At 39.8% G+C, this 23,712-nt stretch overlaps 1 protein-coding gene across 1 annotated transcript; it reads left to right on the forward strand.

Annotated features, from left to right (window-relative positions):
• Positions 1-1,140: 1,140 nt before the first annotated feature.
• baiap2l2a (BAR/IMD domain containing adaptor protein 2 like 2a) lies at positions 1,141-23,537 on the forward strand. Its single transcript, XM_042228090.1, has 14 exons — positions 1,141-2,702; positions 3,079-3,154; positions 4,245-4,331; positions 7,529-7,590; positions 7,709-7,780; positions 8,378-8,455; positions 8,566-8,709; positions 12,669-12,767; positions 15,843-15,918; positions 17,120-17,333; positions 19,338-19,403; positions 20,972-21,164; positions 22,282-22,322; positions 22,697-23,537. The coding sequence occupies exons 1-14, from the start codon at positions 2,649-2,651 to the stop codon at positions 22,776-22,778; spliced, it is 1,344 nt and encodes a 447-aa protein (XP_042084024.1). The 5' UTR covers positions 1,141-2,648; the 3' UTR covers positions 22,779-23,537.
• Positions 23,538-23,712: the final 175 nt, after the last annotated feature.

Consider the following 23,712-nt stretch of genomic DNA (forward strand, 5'->3'; position numbering starts at 1 on the left):
CGTGAGCAGTTTGCAAGTGAGACTAACAACAGAGCCTTCAACATACAAGCATGCACAATATATTGCACACAAAACTGTATGATGTTGCCTGCAGTAATTCTTGTGGCTGTGAATGGTTTAAATGAATATTACTTTATATTTTCTTTGGTTTCTTTGGATTTTTTTTGGTAAACAAAATAAAGGGTCAGCCCTGTAGCATGGTTTGTTTTTAGTCCATTGAGCTGTATTATAAAAGATGTGAGTGCATTAAGAAGGCCAGTCTGGGTAAAGCATGCTGGACTCTGCTACTGCTGGCCAGTTAATGATAGAAATGCAGTCCTGATCTATTACGTCTATAAAAGCTTTTGTGAGACTCTGTGCCCTGGATGTCTGAGCTCAGTTTATTATCTCAGTCACCCTTGACCTTTGTGTTGTGTGCTACTGCGCTGTTAGAGCTTTAAAGTTTTTTTTTTCTGTGATAGAAATGTTTCATTTTGCTGTTGCACTTTTTGCACAGGGTTTTATCTGAAATCTACGAAGAGATTTCTGGGTCTGTAATTTATTATAGCTTAAAAAATTAACCAAAGGTTTCACTAAGTGTTTCTGGGCTCTGTGCCTGGCTTCTTCATCAGGATAAAAAATAGAAGACAATCGATGCCCTAAAATTGACTAAAGGAATACATCATTGTCCATGCAACACCCACACCTCTTTCCTGGGAGTTCATGAGGAGTTCACTGACACTCACATGTTTAAAAAACAACCTACAGGCTGACAATAATACATCCATCTGACCTGCGAGATGAATGCAGTGTGTGTTTCAGCTTGCCAGCAGGATGGTCGCGTACCAAAATGTGATAGTTGAAGTAAAGAGAGGAGTCGATAACCTTCCTCCCACACACTTGAGATGTTGATCAAATATGGCAAACAACTCTGCCCCTGTCTTTCTGAAAAATAGGTGAAAAGGTTTTCAAGTTTCTTTCCTTCCTTATGCAATGATTATGTTTTATATACTTTACACTTATATATGTCTTCCATATAGTCTCACTAGATATACCCGATCAACTGCTGATTAATGCAAATATCTAATCAGCTGATCACAGGGCAGCACCTCATTGCATTTAGGCATGTAGTCATGTAAAGATGACTCGCTGAAGTTCAAACTGACCATGGTTGTTGGTGCCAGATGGGTTCATCTAACCTGCTGGGATTTTCCTACACAATCATCTCTAGGATTCACAAAGAATGCTCCAAAAAACAGAAAATGTCCAGTGGGCAGCAGTTATCTGGGTGAAAATGGCAGAAGTCACAGGAGAACGGCCAAATAACCCCTCGTTACGACCAAAGGATGCAGAAGAGTATCACACATTCAACCTTAAAGTAGATGGGCTACATTAGCAGAAGATCACATCAGGTGCCAGTGCTGTCAGCTAAGAGCAATAACCTCAGGTTGATTTTCCAATGGGCTCACTGAAATTAGAAAGTGGACGGCTGGAGAAGTGTTTTCTGATCCGAGTCTTGATTTCTGCCCTGACATTTAGATGGTAGGATCACAATTTGAGGTAAACCATCTCTGCATTCTTAGTACCAACTGAGCATTGTTAAAACCACATCCTACCAACTATGGTCCGTGCAGACACCAGAAGTATGTTTTTTCTCATATCTGATAAGTGTTTTTTCTTTATTTTTTCATTTTTTAATGACTTTGCCAATCAGTTTGTTTGTGTTGATCAGTGTTTTTAAAAGCACAAATGTGTTGAGGTCCCAGGGGACCCAATCCAAAGCATCCAATACTGCATATGGACTTTTAATAAACTGAACAATTTGTCCCCTTAATTTTTGCCATGGATACTACATTAACGTATAATTATCAAGGTGGATATGAGCACTCTGTCAATCATTTTAAAAAAGAAATATTCAGTTGACATAATAATATATTTCTTTCTTTAAATGACATTAGTTGCATAGCTAATAATGCTGCTTTGAGAAGAAACAGGTTCATTCATTCATTTTCATAAACACTAAAAATAAGAATCATCAAGAAGCTTTCAATGCTTTTACAACCTACAAGGCATATACACTGCCCCCGGACCACTGCCGCTATAAAAATCAACTGGTATATGTATTAATCCAAGAAGAAAAGGAGAAAAAACTAGCGCCTGAAAAATGCTATTGTAAGAAATTGTACAATAGATAAACTATCAATACGTACCTATGAGGAAACTGTTAGCCTTGATCTGGGGCAGGAAAGGAAAATCCTTGAATTCCGAGAGAAATTGTTGGATTTATTCTGTTATATTGAAAAAATATGGTTTTATATGATAATAACAGTGTAATTTTACAGGTTATTTTAATCATTTCCAACACTTTGTGAAAGCAGATATGTACTAAAGTCTTGAATAAAACATTCACTTCAGGTAACACCCACCTGAGCACACACAAAGCATGTGTCAGTGTGTTTTATGGTTGGGCCACGTTTAATTATTTACTCCTATCTTTCTCAGGCCATACCGGTGTTGATTACCCCCTCACTGAGCTGCCCTCGCTCTTCAGCTCCACACCCAATCTAACTCTCATTTCTTTCAGAGGTTGTGGGACTTTTTCAGAGAGATTTAAGGCCTGCAGACCTTCTCTGGATTCAATTCACAGTTGCACTATTCTGGATATAAACATGTCAGGAATGAATAGTGATCAGCTGCATCGCTCCACCTTAGGGATTTACTCGGTAAGAAACAGATACTTTGTGTGGGCCGCGCACTTGCATTAAACAAACTTGATTTCCTCTTGAGAGATTCTTCGGGGAACTGGGGCAAATTTTGTAACATGGAAACATTTCGTGGCTACTGAGGTGGAAAACGTGATGCCATTTTCGAATTCAACGAGCATTCGCTTTCAATTGATAGCAGCAGAGATTTGAATCTTGTGTTGCAGAGGCTCCAGTGTTGAGAGAGAGAGTGGGTGTGCTCATAAATATAAATTGAGTTCAAGATTAATTGTATTGATTTCTCTTTAAGTGGGTTTGTTACATTTTTCTGGCTATCAATACTCAAAAGAAGCTGTGGTAATTGTGCATATGTGTGTGTGTGTGCTTTTGTAAACAGAGCTTGATTAATGAGTTCAACCCAGGCCTACAGAAACTGGTTTCACTGGGGAACAGTTACATCCAAGCCTTCAAGAGTAAGTATTGAAAGAAAAGAACAAATGTATGGAAGCAAAAACAAAGAAAAATCTGCTGCTATTTTTTTTTAAATGTTATTTTGGGGAAAAATCACAAAACTATCTTTATAACTGCCATAAACTGCAGTTTGGGAGCTGCCAGGTATCTATCTGAGTGCAACTCCAAAGTTCATATGCTTTGGGAATATCCTGGTGCTATTACAGCCTTAGTTATGGGTCTGTAACCAACCAACGTTGTTATGACTACATTATCAGCAGACAAACACGCTTCCACCACTATATTTGATGTGGACATAATGGAACAATGACGCTTTTGTTCAATACAGAACTATTGGATTCTTTTTAGGTGTAGCTCTATATGTTTTCTATAAGTCTTGTAAGAAAGGGAAGAGCTGATTGCAGAGCCAGGATTAAACTCTGTCTTTCAGCTACCTACATCATATTCATCACTCATCCCACTGCTGGTGCATTAATGTGAAGATCTTTAAAATGATGAAATGTAAATGATATTTATTATATTATTAAGTTAAATGTGTTTGTGTAGACAGCACAATTATTGTATCAAGAATTAATCAGTAATAGCAGTGGTGCATCAACAGTCCTGCAGACATAAGAACTAGATTAAGATGTGTCTCTTTGTCAGCCGCAAAGGGGGGCTGTAAACTTCTTGTGTGTGTTCAGGGCGGAGCCTGAAACTTATAACATGTCACTGAGCTCTTACCAAGACCAGGAAGTGACAAAATTAGAACTTGTTAATTTTACTGTCCCAGCGTCACTTTATAAAATGCAGACTGACAGTAATAAAGCACAATCAGTAATGTTTCACTCTTGAAATGAGCCAGTCTCACACTCTCAGACTGTTTTGCATACTTTTGTTCAACCACTCATTTGGTACATTACAGGCAGAGGACCTGGGTATATAAACGTTACATTTGAATACAAATAGGGTTGATAATTTTCCATATTCTTATATTTAGCAGCTGCTTTTGAAGTGCCATATCTGGAAAATGAACTGTGCTAAAGAAAACCATCAAACGACTGTGCTGTGTGTGTGTGTGTGTGTGTGTGTGTTTGTGTGTATGTGTTTCAGCTCTTGCTGCGACAAGTGACGCTTACTTCAGCGCACTTTCAAAGATTGGGGAGAGAGCTTTCCACACGGCATCATCACGCTCCATAGGTATGTGAGAATCCACAGCTGATGAGTGGAAACGCAAAGACATTTTTGCACCTCACCAGGATATGAGCAGTTTGTCTGTGATGTATTCGTGGCCATTTATTAAACACATTAAAACATGAGGACCCCAGTTTTCCCCGAGGCAGCATTTTATTGCACTCATAATTGCTGTGCATGCGTAATGTGTGCTTGTGATTAGCTTTGATGTGTGTGTTAAACATAGTGTTTGAAATTATTGAAGGCACTGCATTTCACAGCATTTGCAACAGTCAGTGCACAGAAGGACTAAAAGATTTCGCTTAGACTCACCTAATATTTGCATTGGGCTCAAATCAAGTGAAGAATGTGGCAGAACTTTAAACTTTAATTTCTAATTCATAACAGCTGGATGGGTTCAAAGCTAAATTGATGTATGTTTCAGGGAGTTTTTATGTAAGTTAAGAATGTTGGCAGATGGGTGTCAGATGTCAGCGGGGGACATGAATAATAGATGAAGACAGGCTGCGGGCCGTGCTCCGTTCACTTAACTGCTTTATGTCAACGGTATGACAGTTTAAACAGTTGGAGTTGAAGACCTTGTAGGAACTGGATCATTAGTCTACTCTTACTGTACACTGTACAATGATATAGTCTCCCTGCTGAGGAAATGACAGCCAAGCTGAATTAGTCGAACATTTCCAGAATGTACTGCAATGTTTCAGTAGGCTAGAAAATGATGATGGAACTGGGTTAGAGCTCTTATCAGTGTTTAGGTCCATCCCCTACCCTTCACTCCAATAAATCTTGACAGCAGGAGCTGACCTTTGAGGTTTCTCAGGAAGCAGTTGCGAAACTTTCAAGATGCTATTGCGATTACGCAGAGATTCATTAAAAAGGAAGTAGAGGTGTTGTAAGAAATCAATTCAGTATAGTAACAAGGAAGCTGTATAAAAATGTAAGTAACAGTCAAATCACTTACACTGGTCCTCAAGCCCAAGAGTCAAAAGTGAAAGTTCACCAGCCATCCATACAAAGTGGTAAAGAACACTTTATAAAGCCACAAAGAGTAGAACACTAGGAAAACTGTAATATACACAACAGGGTTAGCAAGAAAATAACTTCCAGAGCTAGCAAACTACCTCATTTCAGATCATCATGTCATTTATCATTAGACAGAGATAACTAGTCAGCACAGAATGCAGTTTATAAATGATCTTTTTTTTTTTTTTCAAATAAATCATCTTAAATATTTAAGTTTTACAGGTTTTTGCTACATAGACATTGGCTATGGCTGTTAATACTACACCAATGTAATCACGTAATAGACAAATATTTAAATGACAGAAAAGTTCGTTTTTATTTTGTACCATAGCAATTTATACTTTTGTAATGCATTTTTCAAATAAAATAAAACTAAAACATAAGCAAAAATGTAGTTTGATTATTACAGGGCATTTTGGCCAATAATGTACTTTTTCTCCATTTACTACAGCAGCATTTCTTTATCATGTAAAAAAAACTGAGGCATACTGTAAAATTGAAACTGCATATCAGTTTTCTAAGATGAAGATATTTGAGGAATTCAACACATGGTTACACTGCTTCACGTTGACAGAAGGGGGACTTTTACCAGTCCTGTATGTGGCCCACAATGGAAAATGAGTTTGGCTTTCCTGTAATAAGGGATAAAAGCTATCAAAACCTACCTGGCCCAAAAACTGATGAAGACTGCCCAGCCATCAGTTTGTGACCTACAGCTCAAGCACTCTTAGGTCACACAACATAATCTAAACAAGTCCAGCTCTTAATGACTCACAAAAATGAAACAAATTACAAAAGAGAAGGTTTGGGGATGAGGCAGTCATAGTCTAGACTTAAATCTTGATGCTTTGACATGACCTCAAACACGCCATTGATACTTGAAAACCCTTCAATGTGACTGAATTCAAATAATTCTGCAAAGAAAAGTGTGTTAAAATTCCTCTAGAGCAAATTTTTCCCTTAATAAATGAAATCCTCATATGAAAACAGCATTTTTTATTTACTCGGGTTATACTGGCCTGATATTGAAATTTGTTTGATTATCTGAGAAACAGTGTACAAATTATGAGAAAAACGAACAAGGAGGTAAATACTTTTCATTGTACTGTAGCTATGTACTTTTGGAGCAGTCCATCCATCCATTCGCTTCCGCTTATCCTTTTCAGGGTCGCTGGAGCCTATCCCAGCTGTCATAGGGCACCCAGGGTACACCCGGGACAGGTCGCCAGTCTGTCGCAGGGCTAACACATAGGGACAGACAACCATTCACACTCACATTCACACCTAGTGACAATTTGTATTATCCAATTAACTTATCCCCACAAGCTGCATGTCTTTGGATGGTGGGAGGAAGCCGGAGTACCTGGAGGGAACCCACGCAAACACGGGGAGAACATGCAAACTCCACACAGAAAGACCCCGCCTGATGGTGGAATTGAACTCAGGACCTTCTTGCTGTGCGGCAACAGTGCTAACCACCGTGCCACCGTGCTGCCCTTTTGGAGCAGTCTCCTTTCATAAATACAGTTTCCTTATTGTTGTTCTGAATCACTAACTCTTACAGCATTTCTTTACCTGCTAATATAATGGCAGTTCCATAATTGTCAACAGTGAAAGGTGGGCCTCTGATGCTGTCAACATTTATAGTTTCAGGGTAGGCTTACTCCTTCACGAGTCTTTATTTGGCTTTACTCTAGGCTGTATTCACAAGTGGAAATTGTCCAAAATACTGTCAAAGCCATTATGTTGGTTTCTCTCCATCAGCACTCCATCAACACTTTGGTCAACATCTGCTTTATTTTTAATGGACTAAGAAATACAGTTCCTTAATTTGGCTAGAGTTATCGTGTTATTACATGCACCTACATGGAGAAACATAATCTGGGTTAATAAAACAATAAAAATTAGGCTGGAGCAACACAAAGCTGAAATCAGCCACTTGTGCAATAGTGAGTTGTGAGATCATTCAGTATCTGTGACACAAAAAGGACTTTGGAGTCATGATGGTCTGATCTTATATTAGCAACAACAGAACATGTTTTACCTGCTTATCATTACTGATAAATCTGGTTTAGAATCTGTTGATACCTGATGAGTTTGGAAGTCAAAATGCACATTATATAATTTCATGTTTTTGTTCTGTAAAGATATTATATATTTATAATCCACTCATCTTTCAGGAGATGTCCTGATTCAGGTTTCTGAGAGCCAGCGAAGACTCACCTTAGAACTGGAGGGATTAGTAAGTTACATATTAGTAGACACTCATTGCTCATCATAGTGTTTGACTACGATAGAATGAATATGTTCCTGGTTTTTCATGTTTTTAGGGTAACTTTATTTTCTTTGTCTCTTCTCAGTTCCGCTGGTTCAGTTTGGAGGTTCTTGACTCCATGGAAAAAAATGTCAGATTAGACAGAGATTACTTATTGGTGAGTAAGAACAAAACAGAAGGGACTGTAAGAGTATGACAGGATAGGGTAAACTGAACCTCTTATGCTTTCCCTCTTATATATGCTTACAATGGTGGTCATGCTAAACGTGGCCAAAGCTAAAAATAATGAGGTCAGTGTATGTCAAAGTGACCCAGAAGACTTCAAACTGCTCTAACAGCTCAGATTATCTTCTCTTGGATCTGTCTGATGTCAGAGGTCTGGCTGTGAACGGCGCCCAACACACCTGCTGTTCAAACCTTCTGTTTGCAATTGGCAGCCAGTCAGAAGAACGCTGGTTTCAAGCCAGGGTGGCCTAAAAAGGCAACAAACTAAACCAGTTTGTTTCACATAAAGGATGGACTGAGTGGCAGGGCTGTAACCTAGTATTTTTTTTTTTTTTTTAAAAAGGCTTATTTTGAACTGTGAATCATACAAAGTTACTCTAGTAGAGTCCAAAAAATAAAAAATAAAAAATCAAGCTGGAAATTAATATAACTTGAAAATTGTAGCTTCTACAAATAGATTTTCAACTTAATGTAAATACCTGAGCGTTTGAGATGGTTTTACACAGGTGTGATATGCATTCTCATACAGGGCAGCAGGGAAACGTATGAAATGCAACTCCGCAGCCAGGCAGCAGCTCTGGAGAGTCTGAACAGGAGACCCAGCCAGGTTTGTGCGTTTCTCTCCTGTACTCTTTCAGTAGACTGGAGAGAAATTCAGCACTGCTGTTTGTGTATGTGTCCTTGTACAGTTTTCTGTATCCATGTTCTGTCAATTAGGCGTATCCTCAGGGTGGTAGTGAGTATGTGGACTTCCTCAGGGAGAGCCATAACCAGGCTCTGCAGGAGGAAGAGAGAAGATACCGCTTCCTGGCAGAAAAGCACTGTGGCCTGATAGAGTCCTTCACCAAACTCATGAATAAGGTATACAACTTACTTCAAATAGCATTTGTAAGTTTAATATTTATAGCTCACTTTGGCTTACTAACTGGAGATGCTTCGCAGATGAAGTTTACTAATGAATGTCAGAGAAACATAAGATAAGATATAAGATATAATTCCCCAGAGTGAGGTCATCCTGTTTTATAACCATTTGTCAGACTTTTAAAGTTCAAGAGGAGGTTTCCTTCCTACAGCAAGCCTGGTTGCATGTTGTGTCTTTGAACTCTGGACTCACTTTTATGATATTTGTTTCACTTTTTATGATACCGCTCTACCAACATTTCATGTTAGTTGTTCCTGTTGAGCAGATGTTGGTTGAACCGTATGCTACAACAGGAATAGATAAATAGCTACTACTGTACAAAACAGACCCTTGCAACATATTAAATATGACCTCATAACAACTAATCTTACCGTCATGTGAGAATAAGTAAGTAAGGTGTGGCCACTCTGCTGTATGCCTTTATGATCAGCAGTTTGAAAGATGCTAAAATGCAGTAGATGAATAACAGAGAAAGAATCTGAGGAAAGATGCTCATGAATGATCGAAATCATGAAAGTCAGATTAAATCAGCAGATGTAATGAAGCCGGAGCTCAAAAGAGACACAGTTACTATTTAACCACAGATTATCTCATGCAATTTAATAATAGATTTGACATGACAGGAGCACAGTTATAGTTACTATTATTGCCAGGGAAAGGATCAATTACTCCCCCTGACATACTGGAGGAGACTAGTGAGAGAGGAGAGAGAGGAGCAAAGGAGAAGAAGCAAAGAGGAAAAAACACAAGGGGAGGGGAGCATAAAATCCACCAAAGCAGCTTAAACATGATGTGAACAAGGAGGCCCGTGGGTTTAGTGGCACCAGGGTACTGGCAGGGGATCCTTCAGGTCCTATGAGGGTTTGGGCCATGTGGAACAGGCTCATTGCAGCTGATCAGATTTTGATCTGGAAAGTTTGTTGTTTGGATCACTTGATACCTTCCAGTAGTCCATTTTGTTCAGGACGGTTCCTAACTGAGTGAAGTGATGCGTAAGTGTCTGTGCGGCAGACATAATAAGAAATGTTCCAATTCTCCTGGTCCCTAAGAAATAAGCTCCACTACTTCCTTTATTACCCCCTTTAGCACAGAAAACACTGGGACCATCCTTTATGAAAGGAGAGGAGAAAACACCATCCCATAAGTGACAGCATATCATATCATGTAAATGTGAATTATAATTGTGTTTCCCATTTCAAGCCTTAACCTGCTGAACAATGTTGAAGTTTCAACAACAGTTAAATGCACAGTTGAACTCTGAACATCACACTGCTGTAAAAAATAATCTTCTTCTCATCCCGTTGTTGCCTTACACAACATTGATCTATATCAACTTTCTAAATCAAGATTATGAGCTATATTAATTGAAGTGCGTTCAAGCGTCCGTAGAATTTAGTTTGGTTTAAATGATGCTGTCTTTGTTGTCTCGCAGTACTAACCAGCATTCTACCAAGAGCAGCCCCAGACCCAATGAGGAAGCATGAGAGAGAGTTATCTGGGCCTACTAACCAAAATATTACAGTGCATAGGCGCGTGTATAGTTTCCACTCTCAGAAACCAGTGAGGCAGGTCAGATCAGTGGAGGAGTCTGAAGGATATGAGGGATAACTCTTCTGTTAGAAACCTCTTGGCACTGGGTTTGAAGTCTTGAGGACTGAGACTGAGGCGGAGAGCTGGATTTATCCAGAGGAGAGCTGCAATATTACAAACTATTACACTGTATAAAACTGAAATCTGTGTGGAACAGCTGACCTATAGGATGTGTAGAAGAATGACAAATGTTATTTACCATCAGAATTTGAGCTGCCCTGTGTTAACGAAGGTAACATTCTGAGTATTCATCTAACATAGTGACATAATCTCATTATTAGCTGCAAAAAGCTTTTGACAAACATTTCAATTTTACTCATTAAAGACTGGAGAGAAATCACTCACTGTGTGCGCACTGCTGAGAAACAGCTCTGTCAAGTTAATTTCTGATCTGCTGTGTTACAATACCAGCATTACTGACAAGTAGAAATAAGCCTCTAATTACTCAGGGTGAATTATGAGTCAAGAGTTTTAGGACAGAACAAACTTTTGAGCCATCCATCCATACCAATAACACACTTTGTCTGATAAAATTTACCCCTCTTGTTCGACATAAAGACGCGAGAAGCAACTATGACAACCACGATAGGCATTAGGCTTTGTGGTAGATTTTGTGCAATTTACAATAAATAACGCACAACAAATGTGAGTAAATCACGTTTGCAAATACGTGCGTCATAATATACGTCACAGATACATCATACATACGTCACAGGCCAGCTGCCAAAAACCCCCAAAAAAACAACAAAAAACAAAAATATCCACGATGTTCACAAAACTGTTAGTAAATCCAAAAGCTTTTTGTGTGAGAAGGCTTTGGGCTGCCATATAATCTTTGTAAATCTGGCCCTATATGCTCTCTCTTTAAAGTTCCAACCTTTTTGATGAAGTTAGTTAGTTTTCACGTCATTCTCATTTTGAAGCTTTAGGCTAAGAACAAGTTGTGGTGAAGTAAGACGTGTGTTCTGTAGTTCATATTCTGCACACTGTTGATTCAACACAGTGACCTCATATCATTTTAGGAGACAAGGGTCGTTTGGATGCTCAGCAAACCGCTCTTCTCATGTCCTGCTTCCATACGAATTCTCCTACACACCGCTTGTCATTGACCACAGTAAAAATGTCATCGAGGTCAAGGACAAGTGGTTAGAAAAGGAGATAGGAGGTACTTTTGCAACATACCCAGTCTCTTGGGCTCCTTTTTCTGTTCCTTGTGCCTGTGCACCTTACATGGTAGGCGTGGTGGATTTTCCTGTTGGGGTGTACTATGTCTGCAACATAGCTTGCATATAAAGCACAGATGTAGCGAATGTGGACCTTTGTCTTGAAGCTTTAAGTCAAACATTTTGGGCATCACCAACTTGGTTTTTAGAAAATGCAGACACTGCACAGCTATTCAGTAGCAACTAACCCAGGGGTCCCCAATCCCAGTCCATGAGGGCCGGTGTCCCTGCAGGTTTTAAATATCACCCTGGGTCAACACAGCTGAATCACATGATTAGTTCATTCCCAGGCCTCTGGAGAACTTCAAGACATGTTGAGAAGGTAATTTATCCATTTAAATCAGCTGTGATGGATCAAGGACACATCTAAAACCTGCAGGGACACCGGCCCTCATGGACTGGGATTGGGGACCCCTGAACTAACAAATCGCAGGGAATTCCCAAAAGCATTCCTGGCATTAATATCTATTTTACCAAAAATGGGGCCATGATTTACAAAATAAATATCAAGTTGTAGTAAATAAGATGTGAAATTAAATATTGAGTTCAGAGACTCAAAAGTTTTTGCTGAGTTCATAATCCGAAGTTGGGATTTTTGTTTTTTTGTTTTGTTTGTCGCTTATGCTCAAAAAGTTGGCCCCATCTGGCAGTTATTGCCTAATCGCATAAACTTTTTTCACAAACTTTTAATGCCACAGCTTTAACCTTTCCAGATGAAACAGATTTTGGTCTTGTAAACAGAAAAGCATGCTGGTGGCATATTTGTAAGGCAAGACTAATAAAACTATGTTGATTTAAACCTACATTTTGTTTTTTCAAAAGTTGTACGAATGGTATGTGTAATAGCATCACTCTGAAGACTGTGTTCAGTTTCCTCTCTTTGGCCAAATGAGTATTAAAATAAGCTGCTCTGACCTAAGCTTGCAACTGTGTTAACTGTGTTAATCCTCACTTACTAATGGGGAAAAATATTTATCTGTCATGTGTGTGTGTGTGTGTGTGTGTGTGATGTGTGTTGTGTGTGTGTGTGTGTGTGTGTTGTGTGTGTGTGTGTGTGTGTGTGTGTGGTTGTGATTGTGTTGCAGAACGGGGTTACTCTCCAGCAGAAAGCTGCTGCCTGGACAGAAGAGGTTGATGCCACCAGACAACCGGAGGCCCAAAGACCTTCAACTTTGGACAACATTGTGAGTTCAGAAGAAAGTGTGTCTATATCAGTGACTCACCCTAGCAACTGAATTACTTATGCAAGGTTTGGGGCCACAGTGACATATGAAACTTCCACAATTCCAAAAATATGCAGCTGTGTGGGGTATAATCCTGTCTTTGGGGTGGAAAACTGAGTGAATCTCTTTAAAGTCTATTTTGGGAACTTTAAAATTGAAAAGCGCTTGAAAGTTTAAAAATTGCATTGTTGAGTAGAACTGAATTCATGAGCCACATATTAGATAAGAAATCCAATTGCGATACAGCTGTGAGTTATCTCCACTGAGAAATGCATAACATCAGACCGAAGGCACGCCATTGTGGGGGAAAGCACAACATTTTTGTTACCAGAGTGCCCTCTGGTGGTTAGCATTGATTGATTTGAAATCTTCAAAATGAATCACACTTGGTGCATAAAACACAATTACAGAAAACCTTTAGAGGAGGGATAAAGTTATAAACTGAAGAATGCGGCACACATTTTTAAAGCTATCTAAATCTGAACCCTGTGTAGCATTCAAATATGTGCACATTTTACTGTCTCTGAGTTCGGTAAAGTGATTTATTACCACCAAAGATAATTGCACAAATCAAAACCACATTGTTGTTTGTAATAACAGCTGCAATTACTATTGAAGTAAAGACCAAAGATGTCCCTGAGATAAACCCTGCTGGTCTGTTCCTCATTGGAAGGCGACATGCCAGTGAACCACCATATCCCACATATGCTTTCATAATAACAATCAGAGGATTAGCATTGATCCAGTGTTTGTTTTGGTCTGACGAGGGATTTATCCCAGTGTATCACAGAGAAAAGCCTGTGAGTCAGGTTTGACAAATTAAAAGGAAAAAAAAGCATCTATGTGTATACTGACTTCAGAGCCACACTGTTCCCTCCATGTTTCTAAGATAAGTTGACTGGCTGCTGGCTGTAGTGTGCAATAAATCTTTTCATCTAACAGTCAGTGAGTAAAAGTGGAACTATTCCTTTAAGCTCAAATGAATCGCTGTTTCCTGGCCCGCTGGTGCAAACTAATCTGCCACAGCTGCTATCACAAGTAAACTACCTTCACAAGAAATAGTGAACACTCAACAACTGTAATTTCAAAAATGCCACAATGAATAATTTATGGGTAGTGAAGTCATTGGGGCGACCGTGGCTCAGGGGGTTGGGAATCGCATCTGTAACCGGAAGGTTGCCGGTTCGATCCCTGAGCTCTCTGTCCTGGTCGTTGTGTCCTTGGGCAAGACACTTTGCCCTACTTGCTTACTGGTGTTGGCCAGAGGGGCCGATGGCGCGATATGGCAGCCTCGCTTCTGTCAGTCTGTCAGTCTGCCCCAGGGCAGCTGTGGCTACAACTGTAGCTTGCCTCCACCAGTGAGTGAATGAATAGTGGTATTGTAAAGCGCTTTGGGTGCCTTGAGAAGCGCTATATAAATCCAATCCATTATTATAAAACAGAAATGCTATGATACTTAATTGGGTTTTTTTATATCCAAAAAGAAACAAAACTGTAAAGTGTAAAATGCAAACAAAAACAGAATGCAATGATTTGTTAATCTCAGAAATTCATATTTTATTCAAAATAGAACAGAATACACATAGAAAATTTATCTCATCTTGTCAGTGCGCCCCAGGGTGGCTGTGGCTACAATGTAGCTTGCCATCACCAGTGTGTGAATGTGTGTGTGAATGGGTGGATGACTGGATATTGGGGTCCTTAGGGACTAGTAAAGCGCTATATAAATATAGGCCATTTACCATTTACCATTTTAACAACAAGCAATACGTCTGGGATGGGTTGACAAAAAGCTAGAAAATGAAGTTGTACTGTGAGAAAACATCTGCAGGAACATTTTTCAGCCGATTAAGTCAACTGGCAACAGGTCAGTCACATGACTGGATATAAGAAAAACAGCATCTTATAGGGGCAGAGGTTTACCATTCTAAAAAAAATAAATCAGTGAATTAAAAAAAATATCTGAAAATTGTGGGATAATTTCAGAATAATGTTTTTTTATTCTCTAAAGATTCTGAGAATCTGTGGGTATTTGTGTTCAAGGGTTCCCAGATTTTTACAGACTGTGGTTAAAAGAAAAGAGAAAGCTAAAGTGGTAAACTCGGCTTTGTCTCAACTTTTTTTGAGGCATGTTCCTGCAATCAAATTCAAAATCTTTTTCTAAAAAATGATGCAGTTTAATCTCGCCCTGTGTTCTATTGTGAATACAACATGGGCTTCCAAATCATAATTACATTTTACACAACCTCCCAAATCTTTTGGAACTGGGTTTGTAATAAAAAAGTCCAGTATGTACAAGTGATTGGAACAAAGAACATATCGAACAAAACAAGTAAAAAAGCTCCCACAGCAGCAGAAAAGAAACCAAAAAAGAAGCAAGACAGGGACATAATATTAATGAGAACCTAGGAGAACTTTAAAAAAAATGTATAAAATGAACATGAAAGATTCATTAAGACAGGTCAGTTATCATTTTAATTTTCGCTTTACTTCACATGGTAAAGTCTACATAAAACATCCAATTTTCAGCTCATTGCACGTGAAATGAACGGCTACCAGGCCTAAAATTTGTCATCTACATCCCCTCAAGCAATCAGATGCAAAAAATGCATCATACCTCAAAACCTGTCAGTCTACGTGGGCAATGTTTCCTCTTAGGAAAATTAGTCATCTACCAATCAGAGACACAAATGGCAGAGTATTCATTTTTTATTGTGGAAGGTCATCTTAGACTGAAACGACCCCAATTATTGCTGTCAGTATAGTTTGATTTAGAGGATTCTCAAAAACCTTTGAGAGATTAGTGATTGGACATCAGATCTATAATTTCCTTTGGGATTAATAAAGTATTCTGATTCTGACATTAATAGAAATGTTGTTTGCACCTGAAATTCCAGCAGGCTTGAGCTTATTTAGTCCACTCTTAGTTTACTCTTTCCTACATAAACAACAGCAGTACCTCATGTTTACACGAATAGTAAAATGACAACAGATTTGAATATAGTCTCAGTCTGTGCTTGTTATATGTTCATACAGGTGGGGAATGAGGGAGGAGGTAGGGAGATCAGAAGGAGCAGAGACGAGATGCCCCTCGGCAAAATACCATCAAGAGGTGAGCAGCGGATTAATAAAGAACTACAACGCTTTAAAATAGACTTAACATCAGCTTTTTAGGTGTTCAAGTGATGCATTTATGATCCATAGTGCTCTTCTACTTTCTAGCTTTTATCTATGCCTAAGCACTTTTAACCTAAGATTCACTCACACTCCAAACAATGCATCAGGGAAAGCTCTGGGTTCAGTATCTTACCCACTTTGACACACATGGTAAATGGTCTGTATCTGTATAGCGCTTTACTTGGTCCTAAGGACCCCAAAGCACTTTACACTATACACAATCATCCACCCATTCACACACACTGGTGATGGCAAGCTACAGTGTAGCCACAGCCACCCTGGGGCGCACTGACCGAGGCGAGGCTGCCGGACCCTGGTGCCACCGGGCCCTCTGACCACCACCAGTAGGCAACGGGTGAAGTGTCTTGCCCAAGGACACAACGACCAAGACTGTCCAAGCCGGGGCTCGAACCGGCAACCTTCCGATTACAAGGCAAACTCCCAACTCTTGAGCCACGATCGCCCCACATGGTTGGAGAACCCACCGAAATTCTGATTATTAGACAACATGCTCTATTTCCTGAGCCACAGCCACCATGAAAAACCCATTTCAGTGATCTGATGTTTAGTTCCACTTAAAAATAAATGTGTTCCCGTCACGTTAATGCTTGTCTGTTAAATATTCACATCCCATCATGGCTATTCATCAGTGCTTATTATGCTTACAGCTACCAGATGTTTTTATCAATTTTTTTCTCTAACTGTTTATTGCCCTCTTAATAACGTTGCACATCGTGCACGTTCATGGCTCCTCATTTGTACTTTCAGTTGAAAAAAGGCTAATTATTTGTTTGCTTAGAGTAAAAATAGACGGAGTAATGATTTATCAAAATAGAACATAAACAACAGTAGCGAAATAATGTAGGTTGTAACCAGTGTTCACTGGTGGGGAAAATAACATCAGCTTATTCAGTATAATTCAATGAATTACCCCGCTGCTAAAACAAAAGCATTGCGCCTGGAGTAAGACACTTAATAATCTCCTAACCCTCTGAGTTACACACACACACAAAAAATCTAGTCATTAATATTCTTTAATTAATAATTTCACCAGAGATTCTTCTTTGCCAAGAAAGTTTATCAGCTTAACAAACTGTTCTCTTCGTACCTTTGTGTTTCATTTGTCATTCCTCCAGCCCCGTCTCCACAGGGAAGCGTTTTTCGCTTCGGAGCAGACTCAGCAGGAGGTGGTGGTGGTGGTGGAGGACGAGTCATGAAGGCCCGGGTGGCCCACCAGCCTGTTGGCTCCAACCCCACCTTGCTGTCCTTCAATAGGGGACAGATAATTAATGTGCTGGTCCAACAGCCCAGGAACGGCTGGCTGTTTGGACGTGCCGACAACAGCCCACGGTAAAAAAAAATCGTAGTTTGTGACTGCGTGGAGACTGCATGTGTGGATGTGCAAAGTGTCCGTTCCTGTCATTTGCTTGCAGATGACATAGGCCAGTTTAATAAGAAAAAAGTAATAATTTTAGCATAGTACAAAATGAATGGGGTTATTTGTAGACATAGAGATAGTGCCTCATAAGCCCTTCTAGCCCATTTAGAAATAAGCAAAAGCAAACTCCAAACACACATTAAATCTTAATTTGTTTGCATAGCTCTGCTACATATAACTACTTACTCATCAAGATTGTCTGTAAACTACCTAGAAATCTTTTATCAGAACACACAGTGCATATATTTTGCTGTTCTACTGCTTTTTGTTATGTCAGTTCAACAAATTTGGACAGTTCTACATTCTGCGTGTTGAGAAAATGTGTAGTCCTTAGAATTCGTGCAAGCAGTAGTTGTTAAAGTTAAGAAGGGTCGTATGTCTGTGAAGGTTCTCAGTCATCCAGGTCATCGTAGTCAAAGGAGCTTGCAAAGAAAAGCGTCTGGACTTCTATAAGTTGCTTGAAGACGTTTCACCTCTCATCCGAGAAGCTTCTTCAGTTCTAAGGTCAAATGGTGGAGAGTCCCAGATATAAACCTAGTGGGAGTATCCCCCCACAGAGGGACAAAAGGACCCCCTGATGATCCTCTAATCGCCTGAGCCAAGGTGTGAAACTGGGCGTGGGTCCCAATCAGCCAGAGTTTCGGGTATGTTCATGTGAAACCTGGCCCCACCTTATCGTGCGAATTCCTGAGGTCAGATGGCCCAGGATGTGAGTGGGCGTTAAGGCGTCTGGGAAGGGATCTCAAAACTGGATTATAGATGGCAGAGAGTTTGTGTTGTAAACCCCTACCTCTGTTCAAAGATGGTCGTTCACAGTGGACATACCGGTAGATGGCTTCTTTCACTCCTCTTTCAAACCATCTGTCCTCTCTGTCCAAAAAGTGAACGTTGGCATCCTCGAAAGAGTGTCCTTTATCCTTAAGATGCAGATGGACTGCTGAGTCTTGTCCTGTGGAGGTGGCTCTTCTGTGTTGTGCCATGTGCTTGTGAAGTGGCTGTTTGGTCTCTCCAATGTAGAGGTCTGGGCATTCCTCGCTACACTGTACAGCATACACCACATTGTTAAGTCTGTGTTTTGGCGTTTTGTCTTTCGGGTGAACCAGTTTTTGTCTGAGCGTGTTGCTGAGTCTGAAATGCACCGGGATGTCATGCTTGGAGAAAACTCTCCTGAGTTTCTCAGATACACCGGCTACATAGGGGATGACAATGTTGTTGCGTCTGTCCTTCTTATCCTCCCTCGCTGGTGTCTGGTCTTCTTTTCTGTGCCTCTTTGCTGACTTTAAGAACGCAAAGAGGCGTTCTTAATAAGGTGGGGCCAGGTTTCACAATGAACACACCCGAAACTCTGGCTGATTGGGACCCACACCCAGTTTTACACCTTGGCTCAGGCGATTAGAGGATCATCAGGGGGTCCTTTTGTCCCTCTGTGGGGGGATACTCCCACTAGGTTTATATCTGGGACTCTCCACCATTTGACCTTAGAACTGAAGAAGCTTCTCGGATGAGAGGTGAAACGTCTTCAAACAACTTATAGAAGTCCAGATGCTTTTCTTTGCAAGCTCCTTTGACTTAAGAAGGGTCGGTTTCACTATGCCAACATATGAATGAATAGAAAATACAGGAATAAAATATTAGACTAGAAGAAAGAAAGAAAAATGAAAAAAGTGCACTGAATGAAGCAAAGATAACAAAATTAAATATTTAGTCTGTACTTGAACACAGATGCTACCCAAAGGCAAAAGTTCCAACCTGACTGACTGGCATTAACCACACAGCTAGCATCGATAAAAACTACTAAAAGCATAACTCATTTGTACTAAAAGGCTCACAAGTCGTTACATGTTCCTATATGTGTATTTCTTTCACTTAACACGTAACAACTGTAGCTTTTACTTTCTGTCACCTTTTGATTTCAGTCAAGGATGGTTTCCAGCCTCATTTGTGGAAGCAGTGGACGATCCACCAGTGTCACCCACCCCCAGGTAATAAAGATCTCATTAAATTGACTGATCATCAGTGATCAACAGTTCTAGAGTTTTCTCTTCATTATGTTATATATAATCTGACACCACCAGCAGTCCTACAAAACAGCATGTAAAAATTACTCTAACTGGCAGAGAGCATGTGCATTATGGTAATAATGCCCAAGATCGAGTTGACTGATTTTGAAGTATTAATACTGCAGCTACTAGCATCTGCATTCTTTCAGCATGCTAGCTACACTAACAAGTTAACTCCTGCTGTCCAGACTCTGATACCCAGCCAACTTGCTTAAACTTCGAAGTAAACAACATGATTTGGGGCTAGTGGAAGTTACATTATTGAAGTGTCTCTCACTCCTACATTCAAGGTTATGCTAGCACTAATTAGCTATTTAGCATTATACAAAATCATACTTATTTGCTCCTTTCACCACTGTCTCCTTTTTTTGTCTCCTCTTGTTTTTCAGTCTCATTTCATTCCCAGAAGTATAATTCCTCTTCATGTGTGGGTGGTTTTAGTTGTTGTTAATAAGTTTGTTTAAACACAATCCTATTTGGTACTTGTAGCTGGAACGAATGAAGTTCTAGAAAGGTCTTGGGTCTGTTCCCCAGTGCCATTGCAAACTTTGGCCCTGCTGTAGTTTAAAGTATATCAGCCCTTGTGGCAAGCGGTGCCTCTTATTGTCAAATGTCACGTCATGTTGCTATAATCGGTGGTTGTTACAGAAGTGTATTGGTATATCATGACAAAAACAACGTATTGCTCAGAATGGAGGATGCTTCGCGTTTATTGCTTTTTTCAGTATATCTTTCCTTTCTGTAATAGTAGCAGGTAATAATGGATTTAAACTAAACCTCATGCACAATGTTTGCCTTCAAACGTGATGCAGAAAACATGATGTAGTTGCCCCAAGGCTGTCCCTATTGTTTTTGGGGCCAACATATTTAAAAGAGGGTCAGTATGAAACTTCATGGTCTGAAATAATAGGTGAACTACTTAAAATATTTGGGTGACCTATTGCTGTGGGGAAATTCAGCAGGAGCTGCTAAAGTAAAACTTTTTCAGTTAGACACACAGTCTGTCACAGCTAAATGTGAACGTTATCAACTGCACCAAAGCTAGGCCCGTGCATCTCATGTGAAAACTCAATCCATCCATCCCTCGGCTAATAAGTAAGACCTGCTTTCGTGAATAAGAGAGAGAAAGGGATCAGGTGTTGGGTATAAAAACAGAGATGCTGTATTTCTGTGGTAGTCTCAAGAGCTTAAAAAAAGGCAACTGGACTTTTTAGTAGTTGTGTTTTATACTGCAGACTTTGGGTCAAGTTCCTTGGTTTAAATGTGCTACAAGCTATAAATGAAGTATACGCAGCAGTCAACACAAAAATTATAAAGTCTGATAACTTATTTAACACATTTCAGTGGGCTACATCCTGAACTTACAGGACAGAAAAAAAGTATCGTTGAGATACCAATACCAGGTTTTATATCAATAGGACCTAAAAAGTCCAGGTGCTTTTAAAAAAAATTGTATTTCCAAGCTAATTTTAATTTTTGTATAATTTCAGTAGAGCAACTCTCAGGAGCAACAGCAGCATGAACAGCCTGCCCGACCATCCAAGAGTCAGCAGTCAGAGTGGGGCTGCGCCTCCTCCTCCACCACCGCCGCCACCGCAGTCACCATCTTTGAATAAACCACATTCGCAGTCTATGAATAAGGCACCACCTATGAATTCAAACATGTCTAATTCAGAAAATAAGGTATGACAGTCAGTTATTAATAAGCAGCGAGGAGAATATCAGTCAATCCTCTGTCCTATCATCTATCATCTGCAGTCTTTGTAAAAGAGATTTACGCTACAACTAGTTATCTAATTCTTCCACTGTGAATTGTACAGATCTAGTCGGGTGGTGTCATATTATACGCATGTGTAATTGCTGATAATTTATTAATGATTTCTTATTTGCCCGCTTGCAAAAATCAATCTTTCCCACAGTTGTGTACATCCTTTTCCCATAAATATGTGGTTCATTTGGTCTTAACCCAAGTTTTAAACAGAAAGTTCTAACCACCAGCCCACAGATTATTAACGATAAAGATCATTCAAAAACCACACTGGGAAAAAGTGTGGGACTCAGCAAACATGTAAAACTGCATGTGAGTGCAAAGATAATGGAGAAAATTAAGATAGGCAAGTGAGATGGAACTTCTCATGGGGTGCGATATTTGCAGACCTTTGCTACAAATGTGGCATTTGCCCGTCTGTCCAGCAGGGGCACTGTGGCCAGGTGCTGTTCTCAATGACACCACATCCTTCTTTCTGGTGGATGCAGGGAGGAAGCTCGAGCTGCTGATGTGAGCCTGGAGTTTGTGTGCATGTGTGTGTGTGTGTGTGTGTGTGTGCTCCTCATTTGCTCCTCTTTAGCACCCTGCTGTGATCTGGAAATAATTCCAGAAATGACCTTTTCACTTTGGTGCTACTGAGATCAGAAAGTGCTCTGAATAGCATTTGCGTTTTAGGAACATGCAGAAACAATTTGAGTGCCAGGAGCTTAAAGCATATTTTCAGATTGTTTTTGCTTGCTCTCAGGTGTTGTTGTTTTTACAGTCCATCACTACTGTAATAATGTAGTTTTGCACTTTGTGTCAACTGTGGACCCACTGCGAAATGCGTGCCGGGCAACCTGACACAGGTCATCAATCAGCCCCTTTGTGGGAGGACCAAGTGAAAAAGAAAGGGCGAGAGGGTCAAGAGCTCAATCTCGCTGAGCTCCCATTAGTGCATGTGTCTTTGTTTTGTGGTTTTGTAATGGTTCTCACTATCTCATACTGTACCTTCTTCATCATGTTTTCTCTTTTTCCTTTTTTTTTCGACAGAGATCGCAAGTGAATGACTCCCGACCGCAGCTTTTCCCAAAGTAAGAATAATATATTTTCAAATTTGCTTTCAAATTGGAGGCAGGCTGTTAAAATGGAGTGCTTTTGCTTTCTCTTCTAAAAAAGCTAATGATATTTTCTTGAAGTGTATCACGAACCCGTACAATTGGAGAGCAACAGCTGAGGGCAGTGATTGAAATGGCACAGCACTGCTTCCATTAGAGTTTGAAGTGCATTCTAGTGCTGAAACCATTTTAGTTAGCAGCATTTGGAAAACCATGACTGTCCTTCTCATTTCAGGTTTTTGAGCTGATGTTTGTACAGTTTTCAAAATGTAATGCTCATTTCTCCGGTTATAACCTTCATACAACCCAACTTTTATTTTCCTCTGCCCTTATCTCCTTGTATATTGCAGGGGTACCAATCCGTTCGCCACGGTTAAGCTGAAGCCCACGTCCACCAATGACCGATCGGCTCCACGTTTATATCGAAGATGACATCGTGACCCTGAAATAAATGCTTTTATTAGGCTTAGCAGTTCGTTCTTGACCTTGGCAGTATATACTGTTAAATTCTGAGGTAAAATCGAGTCGTTTTTCCCCCCTTTGTCACACAAAATGGGACAAAGAAGAAACAAGTCTGAATAAGGACTTGAGGTGTGTATTTATGTCAGATCTTTTTAAACTTGCATTAAATGATTTGTAAAATAGTAAGAATGAATCACTGTAACACAAACCAGTGGGTGCATTGATCACAACGGGTCTTAAATCATCATTCCTCTCCTGTGACGTTTACGTCTTTCTGCCAAGAGATGACATGCGAACGCTTTTAACTTTGTCCTTTTTGGAAATAACTAATCGCTGTCTGTGACATGTATATAATGTACAGCTGATGTTAGGAATCAGAGCCAAGACTGTGTTAATGTAAAGTGTATCTTTCATTATGTAGGATAACTCAGGGAGGGTGCTCGATGCCATGCAGCTGCTTTAATTATCTTTTTTTTTATGTTTTTATATTGCACCTTCACCATCTTCCTCCACATGTTCAACGTGTGATATTAAGTCCATTGCTAAATATTAATTGTACTTCAAATGTACTTTAGAAAATGATGATATAACCGCAGGCACCTAATGTAATATTTTATAAAAATAGGATGATGTGCCTGAGATGGAATGTACTGAATAATGTAATGTATTAAAGGATAATGTAATACCACCTTAATAGCATCGCATTGTTACTTTACCAAGTGTGTTTCAGTCCCGACCTCATATCTGGCCTCTGCTCCTAGCATCAGTACCTCAGTGCAATTCACCACTTCTTTCTACTTCCTCCATCTGTCATTCTGAATAATCAGAGCGTTTTGCACATTTTAGGGCAAATGAGCATCTACTGCAGCCTGGTCACAGATGAACCCTTAATGGTTTTAAAAGT

Source organism: Haplochromis burtoni, unplaced genomic scaffold, assembly GCF_018398535.1.
Source record: "Haplochromis burtoni strain Fernald_Lab_line unplaced genomic scaffold, NCSU_Asbu1 Contig_301, whole genome shotgun sequence".
NCBI lineage: Eukaryota > Metazoa > Chordata > Actinopteri > Cichliformes > Cichlidae > Haplochromis > Haplochromis burtoni.